This window comes from Centroberyx gerrardi, chromosome 6, assembly GCF_048128805.1.
Source record: "Centroberyx gerrardi isolate f3 chromosome 6, fCenGer3.hap1.cur.20231027, whole genome shotgun sequence".
NCBI lineage: Eukaryota > Metazoa > Chordata > Actinopteri > Beryciformes > Berycidae > Centroberyx > Centroberyx gerrardi.
In genome coordinates, this window is record NC_136002.1 from 3,398,534 (window position 1) to 3,413,151 (window position 14,618).

Here is a 14,618-nt window from a genome sequence, read left to right on the forward strand (position 1 = left end):
ACAAATTAGGGGCATCTTCCTGATATTGAGTTGTATGTCTTCTGTACAATCCACATCTCAATTGTCTCAAATCTTAAAAATCCTTCTCTAACTCTTCTGCTTCTGTTTACCTACATCTCCCCCTTTGTGATTATATAGATTTGATAGGGGAAATCAATAAGGGATAATGACTTTTATCCGAATTCACCTTATCGTGTACTTCATGAAAAGAGTAAGTGTCCCTAATATTTTGTACATTCAGTTTAAGTTGCTACTTTTGTTAAAGTAAATATCAGACTGAAGTTAAATTATCCAAAAAGTTTTGTCATAATTAGTCTGTCCTCTCACACTGAGCTGGTGTAGATGAGAAAGAAAAGTTGACTTTCTCTGAGTTAAAGTATTCCCACTACTTTGATTTCAGGGTGTATAGTATATTGTTTTCTAAGCTGTGATCAAATGCATAAGAGTCTTTCTAATGCAAGTATCAACTATGTCAAACCTCGTGAGGCAGTTGAAGCTTCATCAGCATCCACACTCACGGCACAACAAAGACCGCCAAATAGCCCTCTCAAGTGCTGTCGTCATTTCAGCGTTTCCAGATTCTATCCGAATCCTTTTTCTTTCCCAACCATGGCAAATGAATGAGATTTTTGGATCCTGTGTGTCAATCATTTTGTTCTCAAAATGGGTGAAATAATGCAAGTAGAAATGCTAAAGTTATATCATATTTTATAGTGAATTTTTAAAAACAATTTTGCTAACAACCATAGGGTGGATGTTGTGTTATCCTCGCTTGGCTAGCAATTATTACTATTTTTTTTTTTTTAATGCAGCATCAAAACCATCAGAATCCACCTCAATAGATAAAGAAATGTGTAACGGACAAACCCTTGAAGGCAATCAATATTAGCATTGGATGAAGTTAAAGTCAACCATTTTACACCCCTATTTTAACTGAAAGGGGGCAGAATCCCTTATTTGTGCCTAAAAAAATCATCATGCTTGAGAGGACAATTGGACTTCAAAGGATGAGCAGCAAGCAGTCAACACCAGTTCTGGGCTATTGGAGGAAAAATAAACAAGTGTGCAAATGTAAGTGGGTATTAAAGTAATATTACTTGCGAAATTAGTAACAAGTAATGCATTACAACCCTGACACACACACGCCCCTACTTTGCAATATACAAATTGCAGCTAAATTAACTCCATAATCTACGCACACACACCCACACCACAGTCTACGTGGGCTCAAACAACGTGCATCTATAGACATGCACACACACACACACACACACACACACAGATCCTTTCCCCCACCCCCAGATCATTTACCACAGTACAGATCAGCTTTTTCCCACAGTAACCATTAACCATTCATACAGCTAGGCCATCCTGTAGCAGAGGCAGAACACAGGAGAACAGTTTCAGTCTGACTGCTGTCAGGGTGCTATGGGCTGTGAATAGGCCAGTTTGCCTGTTTCCAACAAAATACAAATGCGCTCAAAGCATGGCCTTGGCTGCTCGACTCCTCTGCCTCGCAATTGCATACCACAAATGCATGCGTTGTGCTAAATCCAACCCACTGCTCTTCTGCTACTTGCTTCCTTCTCCTCCAAGCACTTGTTGTCTATCTTCTCAACAGATCGCAATTCATTTCTTACCTCCTGAGTGTTCTATGTGTGTTCTATGTTCTAGTGTTCCATGAGAATAACTTTTAACCATTCAGCCAAACAACAAACTTACGGTGGTCTAGACTGTGAAATGCAAAGATGCAAAGAAATTGAATGAAATTGCCTAGAAGAGAAGGATGCTGGTATTTGACATATTGGGTGCAACAGGGGACTGATTTGAAATGAATGGGTCTTCAGGGAATTGAAGTCAATAAAGCTGCCAATATGAGGTGATCAGCTGATGGTGCACTTCCATCCAACTTGTTACGAGGCCTATAGTATGTTTTCACAATGAAAACATACTTGAATTCTCCTAATTCTCTCATTCTTTGGCCTAGCCATTGGAAGTCTATGAGGAAGGCTGAGGAAATGCTGTAAAGAGCAGCCTAAATGTATCATCTGGCCAGAGGCTGTCCCCACTGCAGTTCAGGCTTTTCTCCCTGGCTGTGAAGATCAGAAATCACAAAAAAGGTATGGGTGGACAGGATCCCATCATCATGTCGGTGGCTTTGCAGACTTTCCTGTCTAAATAAGTACTTGCTGCAGTAGCCTGCAATGTGTAATTGCAATTAGACGCAATTAAAGGTTGACTTGCTCTCAAGCAGCTTCCAAAATAGTAAAGAGAGAGGGAACAAAGCAATGTTTGCTGTTGTATGCTGTATACAGCTTTTAGCCTAAGTAAGTGATCTAATTATTCAGTAATTAAATCCAGAAAGTAATTATTGTAGGCCTATATCTACAATAGAATCTCTTGACTCAGTATCCAACACTGCTTTAAGTGTCATATTACAATTTAGATCTGAACAATGTGCAATGAATAGTAATTTGATTTAGCTACTGCATTTTAGTTCAATGTGTATTTTTCATTGATTACCATCAGGCATTCTACTGTCAATATATAAAGGTCTAACATCAATGCTGAATTTGTGTGACACTGTGAGAATATATATAATCTGGATTCAAATTTCTTTTTTTCATCTGAATTGTGATTTCTTATATGTATGTATGTATATATATATATATATATATATATATATATATATATATTACATTAGTATCATCCAGATATCATACACAAAATTTAGACCTTATCAGCCACCCAAAAATTACTTCTGTCTTCCGTCTGCTGCAGTAGAATGTTGCTTGGCTCTACCTGCTTTGTTTGTAGGTGTGAGAGGTACGATTTTTAAACTAGGTTTCAAAATGAAATGAAAAGGTGTTGGTGACTAATTTTGGTGATTGATCATGCATGTATGCACGTTGTGAGAAATTTGCAGTGTTTCTTTAGTTTCTCTACAGGCTTGTTAGGAGTCAGTATTAAAGCAGGTTTATTTGCTGGGCTCAACCTCCGCATAACGCCGCTCTGGCCTCTATAAAGAAGACAAAAAAGGGCTGTGCGGTTATTAAGCGCGTGCATAAATAGAGGGGGAGAAATGGCTTGCTCACACGGCTATGGAGGGGGAATTGAATTACAGGGAATGATTGTGGCGGCTGAAGATGGCTCCCTGGGTGAAAAGAGGAACTCATCAAAAACAAATTACAAAGCTCTGACTCAAAGTCAAAGAAACGTTTATCTGCAAGTGAAACAGAGGCACGGTGACATAGCTCAGCGCGGTGCTGAGGCAATGCTGCTGGTGCAGGGAAAGGGAGCAATGCAATGCAGCAGAATTAAAGGGAAAATCCACCCTAAACACTGTAACACTGGTAAAATACAGCTATGGGCGACGTCTGGGCCCATTTTGTTGTCTGGTGGTGTATTTCGCTTATTCCCGCAGGTAACTGTCTGTTTAGAGTCACAGGGAGGGAGAGAGACCAATTTCTCCACCCGCAGCAGCCTAATAGACCAGAATGCAATGCAACCACAAGACATGTTGGGCTTTGAGTAAGGGGCGTGGCCGTGATCACAGACATGTATAATCCGCAGCTGAATGATCACACCTTTAAGCTATTTACATGCCCTTACGCCCACCTTTGACTGAGAGGAAGTTCGCACCCCTTCTCCGGGGGTTGTCAAAAGGCATTCTGGGAAATGTAAGAAGTCGGTAACTGAAGTAGAAGTAGATGAGGCAGGTTGAGGGAAAGTGGGTACACCAAACAAAGTTAATTACAACACCTCATCACAAAATAACTCCTGGAATGCATTGAATATCACAGATTGATGAGATCCACTGACACACACTATTGATCTGACTTTTGACAAAGCTTTTGAAAATGATGCATCTCCCTACTGTGTTCTGGGATTTTCAAAATTACACTGATTGCCGCAGAGGGTTAGCTGTGGCGACATTACATTCAGTCATACTGATTCAACGAGCAGAACTCAGATTAGTCAACACTTCTGACGAATGATTGTGGTGCCTGCAAGCACACAGCCATAACAACTCACTGCTTCAAAGATGACAGACACCATCAACTAGTGGCTTTGCTTGATTTGACTTGACAGTCCTTTTAATTAGGCCTATAAAAACCTTCACTGTTACATGATTTTAATCACTCCAAATATAATCCTTTAAAATATGGCAACCATATTGTCAATTTCGGCAACCAAAAGCTGATGCCTGGTTCCCAGCCTGGCAAACACTTCTAAAAGTTAGCGTCGGACCCTGCTGCGTGTTCCAAACCTGATTATCATTTGATATGACTTATGATAACCAGGGTGCCAGTTGCCAACCAAGCACAACTCAAAACACTCAATGGCAGTCTAAGCACCTTCAAATCAGACGGCATAAACTAACCGCAGCCATGGCAGCATTTTGCAGTTAGCTGAGCATACGCGGATATCACAACCATTGATCCAGCGCTGGAGTCGGACAGCTCATTATCTGGACAGTGTTTGTTGCACCTTGACCCCGGTGAACCGTGGGCTCCTTCAGTCTCCACAGTGCCATGGTGGTTAACGGACAGCCTCCTTCGGCAGAGCCTGTGTCAACCTCTGCTGCTGACAGCTGATCCATAGCGAGCAGTCGATCGGTGAAGGTCCGCTTGATGAAGATGGCTGGAGCTCACTACCTTGCTTTTAGATTTAACGTCTGTTCTGAAACATGTATGGAAAGGGAAGAGTGCCAGCAGAGATTGGATTTGAATTGCAAACGTTATTATGGCACAATTTGAAACTGAATCCAATGGCTTGAAAATGAATGTGACCATTATTGAATTTAAATTTAAACCACAATGTCAAATTCAGTTTTCTCATTTCACATTCGGTTTTCTCAGTTCAGATTAAGTTCTTGGACACACACATCCGAGGACTTGGGAAAAGCAAAGGAGCAACGATTCAATCAAACAACATCAGAGAGCAATTCAACACATTTTTTGAATTCAACTATTGAATATGAGCATGACAAATTAAAATGTATAAAATTCAAATACAATCTCTGCTGGCGCAAATCTCTTTCTATAGCCTAAATGTGTGCCTAACTCCTGTTTTGTATTTACTCAAGTCAAGTTAGACAGAAGCATATCATGGTCTGGCTTCTGAAAACACGACCAATAAATAAGACAATGTCAAGTTGCTACGCACCAATTTTCACAGTCTAGTTTGTGAATTAGTCGAAGTGTGCTCCCACTACACTGTGCCAACTTGATGACAAAACACCACTGCCAGATAATAGTAAAATTGTTACAATTAGATGGACAAATGGGCAATGAAAACAAAGCAGTCCACATTATGGAGAACACTTTGTGTATTGTGATGCTGTGATGCAATGGGTGTATTCTTGGACACTAGGCTGCATTAACTGCAATGGCTACCATTCAGCGCAGAACAAACAATGGATCTGGTTCTCCACGACGTGCATGCAAACTCACACATACACACACTCTTCAGGCATAGACTGAGCCCATAACACACAATTGATGTTGTCAGATACACATTGCGCCCACTGCTTCTCTCTCTCTTTCTCACACACACACACACACACACACACACACACACACACACAACTGCATTCTAAACAAACACACATATTCAAAGCAGGTTTTCGGTGTCAGACCACCTTGCTAAATAAATGTGGCGGCGAAGCAGCAACTAGCGGACCCTCCTGCTGTGACTCAATGTTTCCCGTCCTCTGAAATAAGCTGGGTCTGGCCCGGGCTGCTGCTATCAGCTGAGACTGGAAACAACACAGTAGGGAGCAGTGAGGCGTCTGAAGCAGCATGCAAATTCCAAAGTCACGTGAGCTCCGGTGACCTTCTTGTCACGGCAAACAGTCAACACACTCAACCGAGAAAGACTGAAGGCACAGAGGTACAGGAAGTTCAGTTCTTAGAAAGCTAGACACCAAAATAGCAGCATGAGGTGGCTACATTAGGCTACTGTCAAATGGGGAGAGATACACATCCCTACAAAATACTGTGGTAAAACGATGAATTTACACACACCTGACTAGACACCACTCAGCTGTTAGGTGTGACAGAATTGACCCTGTTCGCGAGTGTGTATACAAGTTCAGCTCACCATCAGTTCTCGTTTCCAGTGTATTTCTCCTTCTTATGAGTTATTTCAGTTCACTGCAGCACAGAGAAGTCTGCTGTGTTTATATTTAAATTTGCATTATGCAATATTTTTACATCCATCTTATCAGCCTAAATCACAAAGTGGGGCTGTAACAGAGAAGAGCGTCCCCTAGACGCCGTAGATTCACCTTATTTGCCCAAATAAAATTTTGGTGTGTATATGGATGCTTCTCCACACACAGGAAGTGACAAATTGAAACAGGGAAAATGCATGTTTTATGAACATCTTTTGAATAAAATACAAATTATTATCTCCAAGGAATAAGTTCCCACTTTTTGTGTAAAACATCTTTTGTCTTCGTCGTCCATTAGGTATCCATTAAAGCGATCACAGACGGGTCGGCATGGTAAACGGGAGCGTGCCGTTTGCACTTTACCGACGACACGTTACAGGATTTCTGAGTATTGAAGTCCTCAAAATCCTAAGAAATAACTTCCCGCCGTCATTTGGGGACGCCAATGTGTGAAAATTGCATGGTGCAGCTTTACTTTGCCCAGTAAAGAGAAATGTTATTAAAATGTTACCTCAATTTGTCCACTAATGCACATGTACCAATAAGTTACACTCATAGTAGTTTGTATTAAGTCACTGAAAATTTCAGTCATATACAGTATGTTGTACATAATATCAAGACTGTGAAGTGTTGAACTGTATCTTTGACAACACCCAGCCCTGCTGTCTACCAATTTATCAACCAACCTAAAAAAAACACAATGTGCGTCATGATACAGTAATCTACCATGCAAATTACAATAGCAATCTAAACAACTGGCTGCCCATGTTTCCACAGCAGAGAATTGACTGGAAGCCTTTGTGGCAGCAGTACACACATCTAAATCCCCAAACCAGGCAGCACAAGGTACGAATGCAAAGCAGTGGTGTGAGCGGACTTATTCATCCGGGTTGATAAGGCCTGCTGACGCTGACCACACACGCTAGGCTACGCAGCTCTCAGGTGACTATTAGGCTGCGTGTCAGAGCGTTCAGAGTGATGACCGTGGCTGTTTCATTACGTGACTGGGTGGTGGTCAACCACAAGGGTGCATAACGTGGTTCTCCAGGTGTGCCGGGGACTCCCTCAGAAAAACATTAGTAGTAACATTTCACTTTCATGTCAACTTTGGGACACTAAAATAAGGATATACAGCACATGTCAAAAGTAGGTATACATTTGTATTCCATTTGTATATTCCTGTTAGCACTGATCCAAAATTCCAGATTTGTACTACTTTCAAGAATATGCTAATCTACAAAGACGTGCCAATGTGAAAGCTTCTGAATCCAACACTGAAGTAGCTTAATTCTGCGTCTGTGGCAAACAGGAATATCCCCAACTACAAAAACTAGTAGTTTGACTCTAAGCATGAGCTAGCAATCACACTGTGTAGTGGTTAGCAATTGTAAATATAGTGAACAGAGAGCATACAATCAACCCCCTGGGGAATTAGGCTACAAAAAATAAGACATGATCCTCAGTTTACTGTGGGAAAACATCAAAGCCTTGCCATTATTCCCCTCATGTCCCACTACAGTAAGCTTCCATGAAAACTGACCCCATAATTGCGGCTGTCTTGTCTGTATTCATCTCAGCTGTGGGAAATGGGAATGCGGTCACGTGACTGACTGGTCAGATAAGGTTGTATGGCTGGATAATTCCACAGCCTCTGTGCGTTTTGGTCACATGTGATCATGAGAGTGGGACTGGCAATCAGCTTGAGGAATGTCCAAAGCACCACACATGGAATTGAAATGAGAAAAACTGCAATTTAGTATCCAGTAAAAGGCTGCTAATGGGATAAGGCTTGTTTGTGCCTTGGCTTTTCTGTTAAACTGGAGATATATAAAAAAAAATCATTATGAGAAACTTGACTAAAAATTGTGTGCTAGGCTTTCTTACACTTCAGTAAAAGCCTATGCCATTCAGATAAACATAGCATAGGCATGCTATGTTTATCTGAATGGCATAGGCTTTTACTTCCTCCTGTCGCAGGCCTTCTAGTGCAGGACAGGCCCATATGGACTGTTTCTCTATAAAGGCCCTGGAAATGCCCTTACCCTAGCATAAAGAGATGACGTTGAACTCAATGAATGTGTAACACGTTCCAACAGCCTGGAATCCAGGCAGACAAAGTTCAGCTGTTACCAACACAGGGAGTAAAGTGCACCAAGGAGGCCATGGGGGATAAGATCTGTTCCATGCGCTTCCTGATAAATGCTCACCAAAAATCTCACAAAAGTGCACCAATACACTGACTGGGCTGCACAGCAATTATAAAACAATTACTCAGCTTTATGGTTTGCCTGTTGTATCTTGACTTCCTCCTGCATAGTTTGACAGTAACATGCATGTGTGGGGCAAGTATGATCCCATCTAGATCATATTTGAGGTGACATAAATCAACTAACGCTACAGCAGGCATGGGCCTATGAGAGCCTGCTTGATATTCATCAGAGATCAAGTCTGTTATCACGACCCCCGTTTAAAAAAAAATACCATAGCCTAACAGATAAGAGACCAAGGGCAGCGGTAGCAATGTGAAGCATATCTGTTGGTTATTCCGCCAAACGTCCTGACTACACGCATCATTAATGTGTGTAAAGGTTAACAGAAGCAACCTGACAGTCACCTAACACAAATATTGATGTTTAAGCCATATCGTCGTGGCTAGGCTTGAAATCCGCCAGGCGAGGACTGTCACGGGAGTAAAATAAACAGTCTGGAGACATTTCCCTCTGGGACATTAGCTATAGCTAGCCAGCTAACAACTCTCTATCTGTTAGCAGCAGAAACATTAGCTAACGTTAGCTAGCTAAGATAGGAGAGCTAACGGACTAAAGGCTAAAGCAGTGCTTATGTCGATGCCAATGCGAGCCAAAAAGTTAACAAACGTTGAAGGCCGTCTGCTCTGCTTGTTTTGGCTAAAACAGTCAGGAAAGCCCATCCCTGCTCGTTAGCCTAACACTAGCCCCAATATGCGCCGGGGAGATCGAGAAAACGTCACGCCAATACTCGTTCAAGAATTTGGCAATAAAATGTGACCTTGCTTATCGGTAAAGACGCACGTCTCATAAAATACGACTCAATACATTTTCTAAATCGATATGAGCCACTCTTCAATTCGGCATGTACAGAATCAACACAGCAGCATTTATTTCAACAAATTTCAACTTTTAGAATTGGTAAACGCTGCTCCCTACCGCCCAGCGTGGTATATTTTGGTTCAAAATGACCGTTGGAATAATAGACGTACCTATTCTTAAAGTTACCATTTTATTGAAATGCGTAAGGCTTGCTGGATCAGATGTATGCCGAATTGAAGAATGGATAATATCGGTTCAGTGAAGGTCTTGGGATATATGCCATCGGCTATGTGCCTTTGCAGATAACAAAGGCCAGTTTAAACTGCTACATTTTTAACGGAGTTTGTCGTGACGTTCTCCGCATATGTACCGGACTAGCCTAACACCAGCTAGCTAAGCTAGCACAGATGAGATGGATTTAGCCCCTCGCTTTTCGGCTTACCTCTCTTGACGGCCTCGTCATACGACAGGAATCCTATCCTTGACTCTTTGGCCCCCATGCTCCCCTCATTTCATTGCAATGTGAGGAAATAAGCGTTGTGAGTTGAGTTGTTGGGAACTGTCTATCGCCTTAACGTTATCCGTTTATTGTGAAATGGGTTCCTGGTGGTGTGTGTATGTGGTGAACGGGTGAATGTTTTCAGCGACGCCTCCATTCTGTCACATGACCTGACTCTACAGGTCAGTTGATCAGCTTCATCAAATGGTTGTAAACACAACCGACATGACAGGCAGAAACAACCGAGTTCACCTTCAGTAGCTGATGTATCTTTATGCTATTCTTGCAGACTACCAAAATGTATTTTGACTCGTTATGTCAGTTCATGTCTGGCTCTGCTAAGTAGCTGGAAGCTGTGTAGTGGAGCCACTACAAGTTGTATAAAGATACGAGTTAGTCAGTAGCGCCTCCCTGTGGCTATTGTAGAAAATTGCTAATACCGACCTGAGTAGGATTACTCCCACCACAGCGACCTCTAGTGGCTCGCGGGAGCTAAGGAAATATGTTGTCATAAAGTACTTACATTTTTTAAAGATTTGGTGACTTCTTTATTCCTGTTTTTGACTACAGTTTAATTTACAGGCACATCAATTCCCTTTCAGTCATGGTTCAGCAGTGTGTTAATGGGCATTTGGCTGATACGTACTGTTTTCTATTGTATAGAGAAACTGGAGGCCGAACTCCAATTCAAAAATCTGTCAGTTTAAAGTTGCTTGCTTATCGGCAAATTACATACCTGGTAGAACATGACATAAAAAACCCGTTACGCATCATTTGGAGCCGCTCACCAATTCGGCGTGCATCCAATACACGAAGCAGCACTTATGTAAATACATTTTCAATTTTTAGACTTGGTTCGCCTGTTATTCGCTTATCCTTTTCGCGCAAAATACACCGTGGAGGGCAGTAGCGACCAAAGTGAGTCAATTCTAAAAAATGAGATTTTATTGTAATATAGAGGTGCTCGGTGGTACACGTATATGCCGAATTTATCAGTGCCTCCTAATGTTTCGGAAAATGATTAAGTGTTGTTCTCCGACATATGTAGTATTGCCGATAAGCAAGGCAACATTAAATTACCAATTGTTTTAATAGAGTCTCGTGACCTTCTTTCCGTGCGACAATTCAGAAGAAAGCTTTCTACGTCACCCAGTTGGTCGCCAGAACGTGAAACCGCATCCACGCGTGGTGTTTACGGACATTATTTTAGAGCGCAGACGGGACCCTAATTTCAGAAAGTAATGTCCTTAATCAGTTCAATGATAGTCTACGGAGATATCTGGATAAGCTGAATGTGTTTTTATGGATAGCTAGAGGTCGCCGACAGGTTTCATCATCTTTGTTCCGGGATGAGGCTGTTGAAGACTGTATCGCTGCGAGAGTAAAAAGGTAATTTGGCTACTGACTGCTGGAGATGGGACTGCAAGTTCTGCTATACTGGCCAAATATCATTGGTGAGATACACCCTGAATTTCCTCCATCTCAAATTCCATGACATAATACAGGACACAACACTACAGGAGCGTCAGTTCACTAATCCATGAGGCAGGGCTGAGTCTCTGTGTAGCCTATCTACTATGATTTGGCACCATAACTTCCACACCGCTTATATCAACTAAATTACTGACTGATGACTGATACTTGGATAGTATTATTTGGTCAGTAATATAAATTAGGCTATTAAATCTATGTCACAAAACTATCAGCTTAGAGGGAACAATGGTCTTGAATGCTCCCTGATGTGATACTTTTTAGATATGACATCCAAATAGATTTCTGGCATTTTTTAATTATCATTATTATTATTATTTTTGCTTGATCCTTGCACTCCATTACAATGATAAAACTACATGATCAAATTTGAGTAGGGTTAGTTCCATATCTTACACTACCATACCCAACTGACTGAATGATATTCTTATTGTCTGTGTATTGTCTCTACCAGGATACATTAGGATTGGCCTTGTGTTTGCTGCCTGGCTGGCCTACAACAGACCAGTAGCCTTCATCCCTCTTTACTCAATCTCCATAGCACTTGATGGTAATGTAGCATCTGCACCACACCACATCTCACCTGTCAAGATCAGGATTTGACCAGTATGGGTTTTTGAAGGCTGATACTGATGCCGATATGTGCTGATGTTCAACATCTTCAAATTTGACTATTTTGGTAGCAAGGAATTAAAAAAAAAAAAATCAGTGTTTCTTGTCAGGGTGGAAAAGCCTCTGAAACAACATTTAGACCATTGGACACTAAAACTCTCCATTGAAACACAGAATACTACTACTACTAGTACTACTACTACTACTACTAATAATAATAATACAAATCAAAATGTCTCAGAATCAATTCAGGTTAAGGACTTTCTATAGACAATCCATATACATAGTATTGATCGATTCTGCAATAAACAACAATCAAACTGCATCATATCCATCATGTCAGAGGTGAACCACACTGACTGGACCATGTCCACATTTTAAATTAAAGGCCACCCCGATAATGATATCTCATGAATGTACAACAGCAATATGGAACATTCTTGGTAGGGTCAAGTTTGAAAACCCTAGTGCACTTTTCGGTCTTCTTCATGCTGTTCTTTGTGCAGGAGTGGATGGCTGGCTGGCGAGGAGGCTGGGCCAGAGCTCCAGGTTCGGGGCCTGGCTGGACGTGGTGGTGGACAACCTGAGCAGAGGCATGCTGTGGAGCCTGCTGTTTGAGGTCTGCCTCACATTCAGCACACACACACACACACACACTCAGTGGCCACTTAAGACTGCAATCACATCGTGAAGTGTTTCTCACCCATTATCATCCCTAAACTGTCCTGTCCTGTGTTGTGTTGCAGTGGGGGTGGTTGGTGTCTGCAGTGGAGTGGTGTGTGTTCGTGTGTAACCACAATGCCAGAGGTTCCCAATGGAAGGACAGCTTCACCGCCAGCCCACGATTTGTACAGGCCATCATGGCAAACGGTAAGAAGTCCACCCAGTGTTCGTACATCGAAGTCGATATATAGAGCTCAAGATAGCTGACGATTTCTAATTTGAATGTGTGCGTCTGATACTGTTAGGGTTTCACACCCCTCTGGGCACATGGGTGATCAGCGGCTTGCACTGCCTGCCGCTGTGGCTGTATGGGTACCAGTGGGGCTGGCTGTCCCACAGCCTGTGTCTGCCTCCCTCGATCCAGGCTCTGGGGACTCTGCTGCTGGCTGTTGGCCGGCTGTTGGGCCTCTCGGTGGAGGTAGGAGCTTGCCAGTAAACACCTACTAACATAGACATGGTGTGGTGTGTGTGTGTGTGTGTGTGTGTGTGTTGTAGAAACGTGAGGGTGCTATGATAACCCTTCAAGCAATTCTTCCACCAACACACACTGTTGAGGGCAATAGCGAGCAATGTGAACCCATTCCTAAAGTTGAGATTTAATCAAGATATAGTGTACTCCAGTCTCTCTCCACTCTATACATACAGTATATGGTTGTGTGACACTTGTGATCTCCCTCTCTCTCCAGATATGGTGTATATGGACACACATTGAATACCTCACCAAGGAAGAGCTGGAAAAGAAGAAGGGCTAAACACCACCGAACAGAGTTGACTTATACTGTCCTGTCTGCCCACTCTGACATGATTCTATAAGAATAGTAGGGTTGAGTCAAATTTATTTTCCTTAAAAGGTGAAAATGTTGAAGTCTGTGTTCAGGGCGGTTTTGAGATTATAGAGGAGAACGTGGTAAAATGAGCCACTTTTTGGCATTTTGTGCTACTAAGACAAAATGAATGTGCGTTTATTTCAAACAACAATTGCTATGTATACTTAAGGTTGTTGGGCAAAACATTTTCTGTGGCTAATACAGTTTTAGAGGTATGACAAATAAAAAAAGTTGGTCTTTTGGTTCAACTTGCCCCAGGGCTAGAGGCACATTTTACCCCACAGTCACTATTGTGGCAAAACTGCTTCACACAGCAGCTCAGGCCTACAGTTATTCCAAGTTTATGGCCTATATTGTATCTTATACAGCTAATATATAATAAAGCCTAAAACATACTTCCATTTAGATACAAGAAGCAGGACATCTTACCATGATGAAATCACCTGACAGCAAAAATCACATTTTGATTTGACCTGGCTCTCTTATAGTACCACTGCTCTCCTCCATCACAGATTCAGGGAAATGAATTGCTCTTTCTAAATCTGTGATCACATGATTCATTTTGTGTACAGCTGCCAAGATAAGGGGTTGCTCATCTGACCCACAGGCTCAACTTGCCCCTGTCTCCCCTACTGTACGACTGTCCATAGGCATTGAGATACGTGCTGAACAGGTCTTCTTTGGTGTGAGGAACAGTTAAGAGTAAGAAGGGATAAGCACATTATTTATCTGTTTATTATATATTTATCTGTCTGTTCTTTCTCGGGAACACTGTGGTAGGGTCCAGTTATTTTTTAAACATTTATTAGGGACTATTTTCAGAATGTTAGCGCAGACACATCAGATGCTTCCACTGAACTCCAAAAAGGTTCAAGTTATATTTAGGAGTGTCTATTGGCAAAGAGTCTTATCGTTGTCAAATTATTATTTTTTTTAATGAAATTGGCAACCAAAGGAAGGGAATGCAAAAAGGAGGGTCTATTGTAGATATATAGATACTGTTCTGACCAATGCTATGCAGACAGCTAGAGCGTTTTGTGTGAAATTTTAGTGTACAGTATCAAAATCTACTTCATGTATTCTTTGATTGCACACGTTTATAAATATGTATAGTTATGTATTTATTTTATTTTTTAAATGTAAAGCACATAGTGTCGCCTTGTATATTAAATGTTCTAGAAATAAACTTGACTCGACACAATCGTGACAAAACATGGCTA

The 14,618-nt window shown here is 41.6% G+C and overlaps 2 protein-coding genes across 3 annotated transcripts in view; one reads left to right on the top strand and one right to left on the bottom strand.

Annotated features, from left to right (window-relative positions):
• usp32 (ubiquitin specific peptidase 32) overlaps nucleotides 1–9,819 on the bottom strand; it is a 68,439-nt gene extending 58,620 nt beyond the window's left edge. For both annotated transcript variants that reach the window (XM_078284184.1, XM_071922161.2), the window contains exon 1: nucleotides 9,689–9,819. In XM_078284184.1, the coding sequence (XP_078140310.1) occupies nucleotides 9,689–9,746 (58 nt within the window). In that variant the 5' untranslated portion in view covers nucleotides 9,747–9,819. The remainder of the gene's footprint in view (nucleotides 1–9,688) is intronic.
• A 1,103-nt stretch (nucleotides 9,820–10,922) lies between these two features.
• On the top strand, nucleotides 10,923–14,603 carry LOC139929325 (uncharacterized). The gene is made up of 6 exons (XM_071922172.2): nucleotides 10,923–11,199; nucleotides 11,691–11,786; nucleotides 12,355–12,467; nucleotides 12,595–12,718; nucleotides 12,817–12,989; nucleotides 13,258–14,603. Exons 1-6 carry the CDS (start codon nucleotides 11,160–11,162, stop codon nucleotides 13,321–13,323), a joined length of 612 nt encoding a protein of 203 aa, XP_071778273.1. The 5' UTR covers nucleotides 10,923–11,159; the 3' UTR covers nucleotides 13,324–14,603.
• Nucleotides 14,604–14,618: the final 15 nt, after the last annotated feature.

Bases quoted from the DNA above. Each gene is read 5' to 3' on its own strand.
- LOC139929325 (XM_071922172.2), top strand. From the start codon at position 11,160: ATGGGACTGCAAGTTCTGCTATACTGGCCAAATATCATTG. The intron at 11,200-11,690 runs GTGAGATACACC...TGTCTCTACCAG, and splicing joins ATACTGGCCAAATATCATTG to GATACATTAGGATTGGCCTT. The intron at 12,468-12,594 runs GTCTGCCTCACA...GTTGTGTTGCAG, and splicing joins TGTGGAGCCTGCTGTTTGAG to TGGGGGTGGTTGGTGTCTGC.